This window comes from Sphaerodactylus townsendi, linkage group LG10, assembly GCF_021028975.2.
Source record: "Sphaerodactylus townsendi isolate TG3544 linkage group LG10, MPM_Stown_v2.3, whole genome shotgun sequence".
NCBI lineage: Eukaryota > Metazoa > Chordata > Lepidosauria > Squamata > Sphaerodactylidae > Sphaerodactylus > Sphaerodactylus townsendi.
In genome coordinates, this window is record NC_059434.1 from 3,637,252 (window position 1) to 3,653,613 (window position 16,362).

The following is a 16,362-nucleotide window of genomic DNA, read 5'->3' on the forward strand; positions in this document are numbered from 1 at the left end:
GTTGGCTTCAAATATTTAAAATACTTTAATGCTTAGGGTTAACTAGTGCTGTTTAAAAAGTACTTTGCAGAATCAGATCAAGGTCCATTTAATTCATCATTAAGAATGTAAGAGAACCACAACTGGACCAGACCAATATCCCATCTAGTCCAGCATCCTGTCTCACATAGATGCCCCAGAAGGCCTAGCAGGATATGACAGCCAACACAACCCGACTGTTTAGCTTGATGCAAGCAAGGAGACAACACAAAGCAGGATTTTTGGCAAAAGGTTTTAGTCCCCTGCCCTTACAGCCCTTGTTCCAAGTTCGCCTTCATTTTTCTTTCCTCCTCTCTGCCCTTTTAGGGTCCAGACCTTCCCATAGCAACAGACTATGGTCTCCCTAAGGACAAAATTCTGAACACCAACAATGAAATGAACTACAGATATTAAAATGCCACACTCTCCTGTTGTATCTCTCCAGCAGCTGACATTCAGAGGTACACTTATAGTGGAGATTCTGTTTAGTCACCCCAGAGAACAGGCCCCAACGGGTCCCTTTTCCAGAATCTCCATGGATTTCCTTCAACCAAAGGGCCATCTATTGGCCTGTCAATATTTACATTTACTTATTCATTTGCGTTTGTCTTGCATCTATTAGCCTCATAGAGCCCCTGAATTCTAGGATGATGGCAGAAAAAGTTCTCTCCATCCTGTTTTTCCACCTCGTCCATAATTTCATCAATTCCTGTCCTGTTCTCAGTTATTTCAGCATTTTTCCTAAACTAAAAATGCCCCAAACTTGGCATTTCCATTTAGTGAAGGTGCTCCAATCCTTTGATCACTTTCCGGTGAGCTCTTAAGCACAGTTACGCACTCCAAAGGCAATGGATGTCAATAGATAAAAGCAACCACAACTGCATGTAGCATATTGAATACGGCCTCACCCCGCTGAGGTTATCTGCAAACTCTGACCCCTTTTCGGGATCCACAAGTCTTTATCATTGCTGAATTAATACTGTTCTCTATGAAACCACATCACTTCCTTCCTTCCACTCACATCTTCTCCTTTGTTCTCTGAAGCTGCCATTTCCTCCCAGGCACTGATCTTGTCAGAATCCCAAAAACTGAAACAAACATGTATAAGAACAGCAGTTTATTGAGTATTGAGGATCTTCTCTGGTCATGCCAGAACTGAGGTTTGCCTGCGCAAAACCCAGTAGTTAAAGTAGCTTGCACCCCCCACCCCATCCTGGGAAAGCATGCCCAAAAGGAACTGTGAAAGAGATAACAGTAGAGATGGCCACGCACTGACCTTGAGTAGCACCTGGTACAGTATAACATCATACAGAAGACAGTTGAAAGTCAGTTAGAAATGCAATTAACCCATTCCTCCACCCCCAGCATACAGAAAGCAGCAATAGCAAAATCCCCATAATAACAGGTCTCCTGACATTCCGCTCCCTCTAGGGCCCTCCCCCCAGCTTGCTTGGGCAGTTTTAATGAAAAGCTTTAATGAGGCGGGGGGCTTTAACATTCTCAGCAAATATCCACTGATTCTGCCCAGGTAAACAACCTTTCCAAGAGACCAAATACTGCAAGTGGTTCCGATAGATGCGAGAATCAAGAATGTCAGAAAGTTCGTAATGTTTAGTTCCATTAATCAGGACCGGAGGAGGAATCTTCTTCTCTGGATGCCAGACATCCGGGGAACACGTCTTCTTCAGCAGGCTGCAATGGAACACAGGGTGTATTTTATGCAACGCATTAGGCAACTCCAGTTCGGCAGTCACTTTATTTATCACTCTGACAATCTTAAAGGGCCCAATATATTTCGCACTCAGTTTTGAGGGCAGATGTATGTCCCGGAGATTCTTGGTGGAGAGGTACACCATATCTCCCACCACTAGGGGGAAGTCGTGTCTGCGCTTATTGGCCTGTCACTTGTATGAGTCTCTAGCCTCCTGAAGTGCTTTCAAGATAGGAGGCCATTGATCAGCCACGGACTGCATCCATTCCTTAACCTCGGATCCAGGGGCGTATCCTGACTGAAGCATGGGCAGAGGGGGAGGCGAACGACCATGGACCACCTCAAAAGGAGTCTTGCCTGTACTACTATGAACTGAGTTATTGTAAGCGTATTCCGCGTAGGGCAACAGGTCGACCCAGTTATCTTGCTGATAGTTCACATAACATCTCAGGTACTGTTCCAAAGTCTGGTTGGACCTCTCAGACTCCCCATCAGATTGGGAGTGGTAGGCCGAAGACAACCCCTGTTCAATGCCCAACAACTTCATAAAGGCCCTCCAAATGCAAGAGACAAATTATTTTCTTGGGGGCAGAATGCAACCTGTAAATATGCAGCATAAACAGTTCAGCATGTTTCTGAGCAGTGGGAATGGAGGTACAAGGAATAAAATGAGCCTGCTTAGAGAACAGATCAACTACAGTCCAGATCACCGTTTTGCATGACTCAAAGGCAAGTCTGTAATAAAATCCATGGAGATCACCTGCCAGGGCCCACTGGGCAGCTCAATGTCCTGCAATAATCCTTGGGGCCAGCCCGGAATGGGTTTTGCCTTAGCACAGATAGGGCAGCCCTTGATATAAGCCTCAATGTCCTTACGCATGGTTTTCCACCAAAATTGTCTGCAAAGCAAATGCAAAGTTTTTACAAAGCCAAAGTGACCGGCCGACTTGGAATCATGCCCCTGGTGGAGGATTTGAAACCACAGATGGGGCGGAACAAACACAGGGAGCCACGACACCAAACGCCGTCACGTAACACTAAACCATCACCTCCCTCTGTAAGAGGCACTGGGGACTTTCCTGCCTCCAAGAAGGCGGAGAGAAGGTGTCCGGGAGGAGATACAGATAGCGGGGGTTCCGCCTTTGCCTGCGACCGGGTAACAGCCAAGCCCAAGTGGGTGGGGGAAAGGATAGTGCGGGAAAGCAGTGGATCCGCCTTGTGCTCCTCCCCTTCTGGCAAGCGAGACAGGGCGTCTGCCAAACGGTTGGTTTTGCCTGGGAAAAAATGAACTGTAAAACGAAAGAGCGTGAAAAAGTCCGCTCAACGGATCTGTTTAGCGGATAGCCAGCTTAGGGAGCAAAGTGAAGCCGGGTTTCCTTATCACCAACAGTCCAATTAAGTTCAGCACCCAAAAACTTGCGAGAGAGATACGCACAGGGGTGGAGCCGACCATCCGAACCCTGCTGAAGTAGAGCAGCCCCCAAAGCCTTGTCTGAAGCATCAACATGTATCACAAAAGGCAAAGAGGGGTCAGGGTGGGCGAGAACAGGCTCAGAAGTGAAGGCAGCTTTCAAGGAATCAAAAGCACACTGACAAGCCGAACTCCAAACCAAAGGAGCACCAGGGCGGGAAGCCGCAGGACCTTTCTCCTTGGTATGCAAAAGATCAGTCAAAGGGAGCGCCAAGGAGGAAAAGTGAGGGATAAAGTCACGGTAAAAATTGGCAAAGCCCAGAAAAGACTGGAGTTGCTTACGAGTCCGGGGAGGAGGCCATGCCATTACATCAGCAACGTTGGCAGAGTCCAGTTCTAAGCCAGCAGCAGAGATGCGATAGCCCAAAAAATCCAGCTGTGGCTTATGAAATTCACACTTAGAAATCAGCCTCTTCCCATGCAATATTCAGAGCTTTCAGGTCTTGCTCGAATGTTCTCCTCCAGGTGTCTTGGGGGCATCCTCGCTGTCATTTGGCGTCAGGAGGTATCTACCTCATTGCTGTCTTTGGGATCCGACTGATCTCCATGTGAAGGACATGGCCAGCCAGTTGAAGTCTTCTGTGTGCAATGATGGTATGGAGTTGGCACATACCGCTCCTTTGGAGAACCTCTTTGATAGTGATGTGGTCATCATATCGGATCTTCAGGATTTGGCGTAGGCATTTCTGTTGGAAGACGTGAAGCCTGTTGCTGATACTTGTTGATGCCGTCTAGGTCTCGCTAGAATAAATGGCTGTTGGGATCACATCTTAATAATAGATTTTTATTTTTTAAACAATCTTTTACATGTTTTTGTTGTAGCTGTTAAGTCAAGAGCTCCCAATTAATAAGGACCCAAGAGAAACATCCCTTTGCCAGCGTGGTATAATGATTAAGAGCAGATGGACTCTAATCTGGAAGACCGGGTTTGATTCCACATTCTTCTAAATGAGCGACAGACTTTTAACTGGTAAACCAGCTTTGTTTCTTCACTCCCAACATTCTAGCTGGGTGACCTTGGGCTAGTCACAGCTCTCCTGAACTCTCTCAGCCCCCCCCCCCCCATCTCACAGGGTGTCTTTGTGGGGAAAGGAAAAGGAGTTTGTAAGCCCTTTGAGTCTCCTTATGGGAGAGAAAGGTGGGGAATAAATCCAAACTCTTCTTCTTTTTCTTCTTCAAAGAAAAGGGGGACTGAGATTCATGAACGGTTTGCAACAGGGAATGCTCACCCACGAGGCTTCCTAAAATGCAACAAGCTCTGGAACTAAATCTTAAAATCTATGAGGAGGAAATTAAACAGACATTTTAAGATTTGTGTATTTCATACTGAAAAGGGCTTTCGTTTGGCAAGGTGGAGATGTTCTCTCCCCTCCGTTCAAGTTGCATCACTGAAACACAATATGCCCTTCCCAGCATTCCCCTGTTAGGCACAAGGCCCCACGGAAGCCTCTCTCCAGTGTGCTGTTCCTTAGCAGCGCAACCCAGCAACTTGACAGTCTGAAATTAATCCCAGAGTGACAATCAAAGAGTAATATTTAAAGCATCATTTACTTTCTCGCCTGACATCAACCGCAGTCACAATGCACTTGGCTCCCCCAATTAGTTATATCTTGCTGGTTGCTCCGCTCAGGTTTACCTGCAACAACACGGCCAATTTTGCCTCTGCACATGCATGGATCTCGGTTTGTATGAGCCCAATAGCCATGCCGTCTCACCCAAGACAGCTCTGAAGCTCAATGTCATGTTCTGCTTGTCTGTGACCTGATTTCCGGCAAGGATACGGCATCCATTCCCCTCCTGCCTCTGTTCACCTTCTGCTGTGCTGGGATGTCTACGTAATGAACTGTGTCCCTCTTCTCTCCGTCCAGCCCATCTCGTGGCTTTGGCTGTTGGGAGGTCAATGTGCTTTGTGGGCAGCTTCAAAGGAACCTGTGCCAGGCTTGGGGTGCACAAGGGGGAGGGCATAGTTGTTGCATAGCAGCAGGATGGGATGTGAGAGGTGGTGGGATTCAGTCTATTTGCACCAGTTCAGTAGAATCAGTAGCTTATTTTTTATCCAATTCAGAGAACTGGTTGTAATTCCACCACTGAGTCCTTTCGGAACCGGTTATTAAATTATGTGAATCCCACCACTGGGTGAGAGGGATAAATGCCTATATTTTAGTTCTGTCAATAGATTCCTAAGCATCTCCATAGTGATATCTGTCATTCAATAAAGAAGAATTATTTTTGAACTAAGACTCTTTGTTGGGCAAGATCAGGGACACGGCACTCTCATTCAAAAATGAATTTCCAGTTTTTGCATATTAAAAGAAGAAGAAGAAGAAGAAGAAGAAGAAGAAGAAGAAGAAGAAGAAGAAGAAGAAGAAGAAGAAGAAGAAGAAGAAGAAGAAGAAGAAGAAGAAGAAGAAGAGGAGGAGGAGGAGGAGGAGGAGGAGGAGGAGGAGGAGGAGTTTGGATTTATATCCCCCCTTTCTCCTCTGCAGGAGACTCAAAGGGGCTTACAATCTCCTTGCCCTTCCCCCCTCACAACAAACACCCTGTGAGGTAGGTGGGGCTGACAGAGCTCCGAGAAGCTGTGACTAGCCCAAGGTCACCCAGCTGGCGTGTGTGGGAGTGTACAGGCTAATCTGAATTCCCCAGATAAGCCTCCACAGCTCAGGCGGCAGAGCTGGGAATCAAACCCGGTTCTTCCAGATTAGATACACATGCTCTTAACCTCTTACGCCACTGCTGCTCCTTAGAAACATTTGGTGTCTTAGCCCCTGCACTTCATCACTGTGATGCTCCTTAAAAGGCAACAAGCATTCTAGAAAGCCCGAGGACAGTCTGCAGGCCATGCCAAACCGTGGCTTAGCTTGCCAGGAAAAGGCCTGTCCCTCCACCACGCCCTCTTCTTGTTTGTTCATCCCAGATCACTCTGCCTGATCCAACTGCTGGCAAAATTACATCATGCTGCCTTTATCTTCCTCGAACACGAGAGCAGAAGCAAGAAAAACATGCCAAGTGGTAAAGGGTTAAGCATCTGCTCACCCCTCCAACTCTCCCACTGCAGCCCCCCACCCCCGGTAGCTGCATTTCAGTGTCAAAAATCCATTGAGAGATCGATCACACCTCTCCTGAGTCCTTACATGGTATTTTTAACCTGTCCCTTGGGACATTTGGTTAGGCTCATTTTCAAAGCTTCACAGAGAACTGCTTGGAGGAATCTTTACAGGAACATTCCTGTATTTTAGGCAATGTTTAAGGTTTGTTTTTTAATTTGTTTTTTGAAAAAAAATCATTTTCAGATATTTTCCATGAACAATCACATCATGCCCTTTCCCCATCAGTAACCACTGCTTTTTAAAACTCAGAACAAAATTGTTCTGTGACTTTCTTGACTCTCGTAATCCAACGTTCTCAGCCACGTACAAAAGGGTAAATAAGTCATAAATTCCTGATGAAAACAGACCCTAGTAAGCGATGGGCAGAGAACAGGATGATTGCTTGTACTGCCAGCCTCCATGATCAAGGCACTGTGAAGAGGGCACCTGGCCCCCGCCATGAAAGGACAACATGGAGATGAGACTGCTGAAAAGAACTCGTGAGCAGCGGCAGATGGAACCAACTGTGTGGCTGAAAAGAAGTACCCATCTCAAGGCAAGAGTCCAGCAATACGGATTCCTGAATATGCTCATAAGGGGATAAGCCATTGGCTATAAGGCCGTGGTGGCGAACCTTTGGTACTCCAGATGTTATGGACTACAATTCCCATCAGCCCCTGCCAGCATGGCCAATTGGCCCTGCCCCTATAGCAGTGGTGGCGAACCTTTGGCACTCCAGATGTTATGGACTACAATTCCCATCAGCCCCTGCCAGCATGGCCAATTGGCCCTGCCCCTATAGCAGTGGTGGCGAACCTTTTGCACTCCAGATATTATGGACTACAATTCCCATCAGGGGCTGATGGGAATTGTAGTCCATAACATCTGGAGTGCAAAAGGTTCACCACCACTGCGATAGGGGCACAGCTATGTGCCCTGCCTTGATGACAGAAACACCACGTGTTCTTACACTCCCCCTTCTCAAGTGTGCCTGTTCCGTCCACATTCAATTAATTTTGCAACTTGGTTTTACTTGGAGAAACAGCAAAACTTGCTTGCCAACAATGGCTAAAGTCCACTGAAGTAGGCTGGAAGTGCATTATTTGATGTGTGTAAAAGCACTAAGACAGCACCATCCTGCAATGGCGGAACCTAGTGGCTTCTAGCCTCTCACTCCACACAGCTCTCTACGAAGCCTTCTTCCAGCCTAAGGTGTTTTCCTTTGACAGAAGAATCTCTTCCATTGGATGAAAGTTCAGTAGGATGGAGGGAGGATTCAGACTCGGTGGATGGAAGCCACTGCTCCTGAAGAGTCTGGCATTGGTCACTCTTCTCTTCACCTGGTCAGAGAACCACAAAATGATCGGCAGCCATCTTGCCCACATTCTGGTTTTTCCGAAGGAATTTCTGTAGTGCTTGGTACATCTGTTCCCCAGCTTTTGGTGTGTCTGTTTCCCTTCCACATGCCATCGGGCCTTCTGCATGGCCCCGAGGGCTTCTTTTTTGGGAGAGCACACACCTGTGGGTACCTCTTGTGATACAACCACATCTCCACATCTGTTTTCAGAGGGCCCTGGTAGCAATCTAGCCCTTTTCCTCACACTTGTACATGAAATGTTTAAAAAATGAATTGTGAATGCTGCTGGTAAACTGAAGCATTGAACTAATGAGAAAGGTAGTCATGTAACCATAACAGCACATCGGCAGTGTTATTGGAGGAGTTTGGAAACCATGTGTGAGGGAGGCTGTTTACAAAGAGCATCTGTGGTAGAAAAGTTTTCTCTGGGAGTTTTTATTTTCAGATTCTATCCTAGCCTTTTCATTTTCAGAATCAATTCTAGCTTTCTCAATCTTTGCCCTCTCATTTTCGGGTTCTATCTTAGCTTTCTCTTTTTCAGCCTCTATCTTAGGTAGTTCCAGCCTCAATTTCATTATTTCTAAATCCTGACGGGGATGTTCTTCAGGTGTTACCACAGCACTGCGTGGGGGGGGGGGGGGTTGTCGTCACAAGCAGGCTGTTCTGCCTGTTGGACTAGCTTGACAGATTTTGTGGGGCTGGCAGGTCTTTTTGTATTTACCAGTTTAGGGCACTCAGTTCTGATATGTCCCTCCTCCTGGCAATTAAAACAAATAATGCCACCAGGCCACCTTAAAGTTGGTGTTGCTTACAATGGATTGAAGTTGGTTTTGCAATTATGCACATTAAAAAACACACCTTCGGGTAGTCCATCTCTACAACATGATTGTCTTTACATCCTAATTTAGTCTGGATCTGTTGGGCTGTCAAAGCGCTTAAAGAGAAGTCATGCACATGGGGTGGGTGATTTTGTGGGAGCCACAAAGAATCCTTTACGCACTCTCAAACACCTACCCAAATGGTGGGTAGGTAGCAATGGAATCCCAAGCAAGTGACCACACTTTTCTCTTGAATATGGAGTGTTGAGAGAAGAGATTGATTCAGGATTGTCGTCTTGAGAAGTACACTTCTGGTGCTCAAAGTCTAGAATGTGGTGAAAGATTCTTCAAAGGAACTTCAATTGTAAAAAGCAGCAGATTCACTTTTCTGTGGTTCTGCAGCTCAGGCCAGACACTGCTGCTGCCCCTGAGCCCTTTCTTCCAACTCCAGCTGCTTTGGCTATTGCTGAGCCACTATTCTGCTCCTGAAGGTTTTGGGCAAGCCACGACCACTTCTGCATGACTGGGATTTTATTAAATTTGCTATCCCACTCTTCCCAGACTCAGAGCAGCTTACACGCATGGTTAAAATATAGGTTGTACAATATACAATTCATGGATGACAAAAAAACCCCAAAATATCAAATATTAAAATCATATCCAATGATGGCGACCAGGGAAGTGACAAATGTATTGTCGAAGGTTTTCACGGCCGGAATCACTTGGGTGCTGTGTGGTTTCCGGGCTGTATGGCCGTGTTCTAGCAGCATTCTCTCCTGACGTTTCGCCTGCATCTGTGGCTGGCATCTTCAAGAGGATCTGAAAGATCCTCTGAAGATCACCAACCACGGAATACGAAGCGTCGGGAGAAAAACCTACTAAATGTTCCTTAGCTCAACTTCAAGCTCAGTGGCTAAATGTCAGTGGGAAGGGAAAACCATGGCTGCTTCAACCCAAGGCCTGGTGGAGCGTCTTTTATTGGCCCTGCAGACTGGACTGTGCTCCTGCATGGTCCTGGTTCCTGGAGACAGAGAGATCCACCAGGCTGGAGTCAGGGCCAAAAATCCCCTGAAACCACGAGGATTTGGGGAAACTAGCCAAGTGTTTTGGGGGTTAGGGACCATCAGAAAGTTACTACCGGCAGAGCAATGGAGCCTCTGGGAAGCAGTATGGGGAGATGCGGCCCCACAGGTATGACAGCCCCAGACCACTCAAAGCTTTAAAGATTAACAGCAAAACCTTGAACATGACCTGGAATTCAACTGGTAACCAGAGCAGCTGGTGGAGAACAGGTCAAATTGTCGGGAACTGTGCCTGGTGATTGAGGAGCATTCCTAGCGTAATTGTTTTTAACCACCTTGCTAGAAAACAAGTGTTGCTTACCTTAAACCGTTCTGAGATGCCTTCAGTGATGCTGATTGTGAACTCGGCTATTTTAGGAGTTCGGAACTTCCCTTTCTTACGGTCTGGTTCATATTCTGTTTTTGTCTTGACCACCACCTGTTGAAGCAACATTGGCAGGACACCAGTTGAAGAAAATAAGAGTTTTCGCTAACTTTTCTTCACTTTTAAGGAGTCTCAAAGCAGCTAACCATTCCCTTCAACTCCCCACAACAGACACCTTCTGAGGTTGGTGGGGCTGAGAGAGATCTGAGAGAACCAGGACTAGCCCAAGGTCACCCAGCTGGATTCATGTGGAGGAGTGGGGAATCAAACCCGGTCCTCTGGATTAGAGTCCGCCACTTCTAACCACTGCACCACACTGGTCGCCAAAGTCTTCGGGTGTGACGTTGGCAAGAACAGCGCAGCTCATTGACTCTCTTGGCTGGCATCTTAGAGACTTAGCATGAAATTAGCATTCCTTTTTGTGGGACACAAAAGTGAGTTGCGAGCTTTGCTTCTTCTGCTTGGATTGAGAGGAGTCCCTTCCTGGTGTACTGGGTCAAAATGTTCTCCTCGCCAGTTTCACCCCCACATAGCGAGTTATGCCGCCTGCACTTCCTTCTGCCTTTGCATTTGGAGATGCTTAACTCAGATCATTTTCAGAGGCATGTCTGCACGGGTGTCTGCTGGGGGGGATACTTGGCCCCCTGAACCTTCCATTTACTGATCTGCAATTACAATTAACAGATATATTCCCCACCCCTAGAATATGCCATTGCAAAGATCTCCTTTTCCAGACATCTCAAACTGTGAACCTGCCAAAATCCTGCCCTTAGAACTGCAGCATTGTTTGGCCGCTGTTAAGGATCTAAAAGACTTAATATGTCAACCTCATCTGTACCAGAACTGGGATACATGCGTATACTTCCACCGTCCAGTTACCATCAAGTCTCTGGCTTAGAGATTTCCATGGGAAAACAAGTGTGGATGCCAAAGCAAAATGGCACCCAATGGCTTTCTCCCTCCACACTCCCTTGAAGCACAGCCCCCGTCACACGGCATGTGTCCACACAGTTCCCATGATCCCTTGGGGTTCAAAGGGGAACCTCTTCCTCCTTTTCTCACCAGTGGAAAGCCAGATTGATCTGAATCTAGTGTTTCAAAACCATGGTTTAATGCCAGGTTAGAACCCCAGGTGTGTAGAGGCAGCAGAGTTGGTTTCACCCTGGCACCTGCATTAGGGTGCCATGCAAACTGGAGCCAGAGTGAAGGTCTGCCAAGCTGGAAGCCTGTCCTCTGCGCTCTGTGCCAGGTGAAATGGACTGCCCGAACCCACCAGCTGGCTGTGCTTGTGCCACCACAGGAACAAGAGTCTCTTGAATATACAACCCTGCAGTGGAGGTTAATGGCCCAGAGAGCTGGCTGGCCTGAAACACCTGATGAGAATTTCTTTTTTTGTTCTCTGTGGGGCCCCAGGTCTTGCAAACCACACCCGACTGAAAGAACTCAGCTGAAACACTGCTCTGAAGTGTGACATTTGTGATTCTCCAAGCCTTGCTCCTACACAGGAGCACCATCATTGATTAATAAACCCACAATTATAGATTGTGCGCTTCTGGTTGTTACACTCGAGCAAAAGGCCTGTCAGGTTTCACAGGCCAGGAGGGAATGGACAATTTCAACTCTTCCTCCAACCCTGCTACAAGAATCCCACAACCCTCTCCTTGCACCTACTCACAACATGGAAAAAAGCACCTTTCTGCAAGTGTGACCACAACTGCTCCAGACTGTGGCTCTGTGTGGGTGGATGGGGGAACTGTAGTTCCTCAGGGTACCTGTAGACCAGAACTACCCACTTGGGAAGGGAGGGACTGCAGGTTTTGTCTTCTCCAAGTTTAGGGCTTCACTTCTCCACCCAGAAATGCATAAATACCACTGACTTATAAGTGCATCAGCTGTGCTCAAGGGCACTGTAGGGCTCCCTGTCGAGACCAGAGCCCTCCTCCCTCAAAGTGCTGCAAAGGACCAGGGCAGGAGCACTTTTAAGGATCCCTGTCCTGGGCTTGGTTTCCTGCTCAGGCTAGAGCCGTGGTGGCGAACCTATGGCACTCCAGATGTTCATGGACTACAATTCCCATCAGCCCCTGCCAGCATGGCCAATTGACCATGCTGGCAGGGGCTGATGGGAATTGTAGTCCATGGACATCTGGAGTGCCATAGGTTCGCCACCACTGGGCTAGAAAGACAAAATGATTGAGAGAGATCAAATAGTTGGATTGTTTGGGACTTGATCTAGGAAAAACATGAAACCTTGGGGTACACCCTGAAGCCGGGGGTGACAGCAGGTGGTGGTAAAATGTGCTGCTAAGTCACAGCTGACTTACGGCGACCCCTTGTGGGGTTTTCAAGGCAAGAGATGGCCTGAAGTGGGTTGCCATTGCCTGCCTCTGCGCCACAACCCTGGACTCTCTGGCCAAACAGGGTCACTAGCACTTACAAAGAGTTTGCAGGGAAAGGCATACAAAGGAGCGAAGGATTTTTAGGATTTTTAGAAATCCTAAATCCTCCCTTAGGATTTTTAGAAAGCAAAATGTCAAGTTTCCAATTGTGGTGATCATACACATCATCCGGTCCCTCAGAGAAATCAAACCACCATAACAGAGTCTTTGCTATGTGGGTATAGTGGGCCCAAGCACCCGTGTAGGCCATTTGGGTTTTGTAACACAGCCAACAATCTGAGAGGTTGCCGAAATCGGCCAAACTCTGCAATGGCTCCCGTAGGTGGTGTTCCAGGGGAGTAGCCCATGGCAGGAAGAACCCTAAAAGGAGGCCTAGAGACAGTAGGGATCTTGGCAGTGGCGTAACTAGGCAAACTGGAGCCCTGGGCAAAACCTGAGTTTGATGCCCCCCCCAGGTTCATGCCCAATGCAACGCGCACCCCCCCTTGTAGCTACGCCCAGTGGCGTATCTAGGCAAACTGGAGTTTGGCGCCCCCCACTGTGACCAAGCAATGATTTTTTATACCAGGTTGTTTCAAAGTCACCATCACATTATAGAACATGCCCCAACTCACAAATCCAGAGCACAGCAATAAAGTTTCATGCCACACAGCAGAAATAATTTTTTGAAAACATTTTCAAAATGCTTTCAAAATGTTTTATTACTGCTATGAAAACATTTTTTATGGTGTTGTGATCCAGTACCCCCCAATTGGGGAAACAGCATCACTTTCAATGTTTCAAAAGGAGAATCTGGGCTCCCTAGTTTAAAACAAAAGTGATGCTGGAATCCACCCCCAAACAGCATCATTTTCAATGGTGTTTAAACTAGGGAGCCCAGATTCTCCTTTTAAATCCACCTTAAAGGGAGAATCTGGGGTTCCCAGTTTAAAGAACATTGGAAGGGATGCTATTTTGGGGTTGATTCTCCCCCACCCTGAAAAAGCATCACTTGCAATGTTTAAACTGGGGACCTCAGATTCTCCCTTTAAATCCATGTCAAAGGTGGGGGGATTTAAAAGGAAAATCACAGGGGAAATTTAGAGGGAGGTGCCTGTTGGCAGGGGGGGAATTGTTAAAGTAACAAGACCAAACTTTCAGGGTATCTTTAGGGAGACTTCCCTAATGATACCCACCCAGGTTTGGTGAAGTTTGGTTCAGGGGTCCAAAGTTATGGACCCTCAAAGCTGTAACCCCATCTTCTGTTAGCTCCCCATTGGAAACAATGGATGATAGGGGCACCCCCTTTAAGAGTCCCATAGCTTTTGGACCCCCCCTGGACCAAACTTCACAAAGCCTGAGTGGTATCAGTAAAAGAGTCTCCTGATGATACCTCCCAGGTTTGGTGAAGTTTGGTTCAGGGGGTCCAAAGTTATCGACCCTCAAAGGTGTAGCCTCATCTCCTATTAGCTCCCATTGGAAACAATGGAGGATGGGGCACCCCTTTGGGAGTCCATAACTTTGGACTCCCTGAACCAAACTTCACCAAACCTGGGTGATAGCATTAGGAAAGTCTCCCAAAACATCCCTGAAATTTTGGTGCTGCTAGCCTAAAAACAGCGCCCTCTGCAGGCCAAAAATGGAAAAACACTGAAAATACAAAAAATCCCACAAACAAACCTGCGCCCCCCACAGGGCTGCGCCCAGGACAACTGCCCACTTTGCCCAATGGGAGGAACGCCTCTGGATCTTGGGGATACTCTAAGGTGTCCAGGCTGCATTGACATGGTGAGATTGGGTCTTTCAGAGACCAAAATAGGTGAGGGGCGGTTTTTGAGGTGCACACAAACTCGTAACAGTCTAACTTGGGGTATCAGGGGTTAGTTCGATAGATTGCAGAGTCCAGATTTCAGAAACGATCCCTTTCTTTGCTGGATCATGTACTACTAAGCCAGAATTTAATCTAGAGCCTGCTAAGTCATAGGCTGATTTGCATAACGGAGCAGGGGGATCAGAAGTCTTGGTGCTGAAGTTCACTGTTGTTACCCTGAAATTATCACCCTTTTAAAAACAAGCAGGCTGCTCTACAAGCATTTTAGCGGTGCGACAACCAGTCTGGCACAGGTACCAGAACAACAGATGTCCATCTGCCGCGGTGACATGCTGTGGAGGCTCTTGGGGCCCCCAGGGGTGGGTGGGGTGGGGGCGTGGCATTCAACCGTGAGCATCAACTTGTCTCCAGGGGCCTTCAGCTCATCGCATTTTCCAATGAATGCTGTGACCTTTTCATTCCCTTTTATCCTGGGCAGCATTTGTCTTTTGGGGAGCTTTTTGTGTGTCCAAAACAGCTGCAGGATGTGTGCAGCTGGCGTGCGTGCGTGCGGCAACAACGGAGCGGGCAAGTGCCGCACTGATTTCGGAACAAAAGCACAAAGAGCCGCGGAGACAAAGCCCAGAGGAGTGCGACGTCACAGCGCCGCGTTGCCATCCGGGGGCTTCGGGATCCAAGCGGGGCCGCGTGAACAGCCGCGTCCCGTGTGCTGCGCCTCCATATTGGTCGAGGTTCCTCGACAAGCGCTGCCCCCCGGGTCAATGTTTCCCGCAGACCCTCCTGGGCGCCAAGGGTGGTGAAACCCCCCACCCCCACCCCTGGCCTTTCGGGCGCGAATGACAGCTCCCAGGGGAAGGGGCATCTCCGCGACCCACAGAAACGCCTTCGGGGGGACCTGGCCCCCCCCTCCTGAGCAGCCCCTCCCCGGGCGATGCCTGCAAGGTTTTGCTCCCCCCTTTGAAGCGCCTGCCAGGCTGAAAGCAGAAGCGCCAAGCAAGAGACCTGCTAGTCCGGGGAGGGGGGGTTCTTCTCTGCGGCAGGCGGGGGGAGGGGGGCGAAGGAGCCGCCCGGAGAGCGGCCGCTGCGCCCCGTCCCGAAAGGCTCCCCCGGGGGTCGAGCGCACCTGAGAAGCCCCCGAGGGAGGGCAGCGGCTCCCCCCGGCTCCGGCCCCCAAAGCAGCCCCTGAGCGCCCCTCCCCCTCCGGCGGCCTGGTTGGGGGGCGCCAGGGCCAGTCCAGCCCCCTCCCCCCGTGGCCCACCTTGTCCGGGGGCGGGAACTGCAGCCGGTGGGCGTCCAGGGGCGTGAGGAGGGGGATGGTGTCGAAGCCGTCCTCGGCGGGGGGCGCCTCCTTGCAGGGGCTCTTCTGGCCCGCGGGGCCGCCCAGCTTCACCATGGCCGCCGCCTCGCTCCTGCAGCGCAAGCCGAGGCGCCACAAAGCCGCAGCCCGACGCCCGCCCGCGCGCCCCCGACGCCCGCTCGGCCGCCCGCCCGCCAACCGCGCGCGCGCCCGGCGAGGGAGAGGATAGGGCGGGCCGCGGGGGCGCGCGGGGAAGGAGCCGCTCCCTCCCCTCCCCTCTCCCCACCCTCTGGGCGGCGGGGGCCGACGGAGCAGGAACGGAGGCGCCCAGGAACGCGCGCGCGTGCCCGCCTCCTCCTCGAGCCCGTGCACTGGCGCGCCCGGGAAGGGGAGGGACGCCGGCGGGAGGGGGGCGCTATTTCACCGGCCGGAGAAGGGCGGGGGGGGGGGACAGTGGCCTCGCGCAGCAACTCACCCCCCCCCCGCTGGTTGCCAGTCAAGGGAGGGAGGTTTCCTCGGCCGCGGGGAGCCCACGGGGGGGGGGGGGGTCACGGGCACCAGGGACCCTCCTGTCCCGCTGTCGGTGGGGGGGAGGGGAAAGCTACGAGCAGTCACCTTCCCTCTCCCTAGGCGTGGCGCCCAGGGGAGCTGCCCCATTTCCCATGGACTCTTGGGGAGGGGGGGGTGCCATGGTCTCGCCAGTGGCTAAGAGGAGGGGCTCAGTCCAGTTTTCAACCCACCTCAGCAGAGGATGTTAAGCCAGAGCACTCCCCTCCCCGCAGTAGCTTCCATGAGAATAACACCGACCTACCTTGCAGGGGTGTATGAATGACCGAGACAACACGCTGCAGGGGTTTGAGCGTCCAGAAGGCAGAACGGAAATGTCAAGTGCTGTGACTCATTTCTGAAAGTTGCGGAGGCCCTGCCGCCCCCTCCCCCCCCCCCGTGGTCT

The 16,362-nt window shown here is 49.9% G+C and overlaps 1 protein-coding gene across 1 annotated transcript in view; it reads right to left on the minus strand.

Moving 5' to 3' along the window:
- The window catches only part of NSG1 (neuronal vesicle trafficking associated 1), a 34,187-nt gene extending 18,550 nt beyond the window's left edge, over window positions 1-15,637 (minus strand). Inside the window, exons 1-2 of the mRNA XM_048510149.1 lie at window positions 15,372-15,637; window positions 9,845-9,961 (exon numbers count right to left, since the gene is read on the minus strand). Of these exons, the coding sequence (XP_048366106.1) occupies window positions 9,845-9,961; window positions 15,372-15,506 (252 nt within the window). The 5' untranslated portion in view covers window positions 15,507-15,637. The remainder of the gene's footprint in view (window positions 1-9,844; window positions 9,962-15,371) is intronic.
- Window positions 15,638-16,362: the final 725 nt, after the last annotated feature.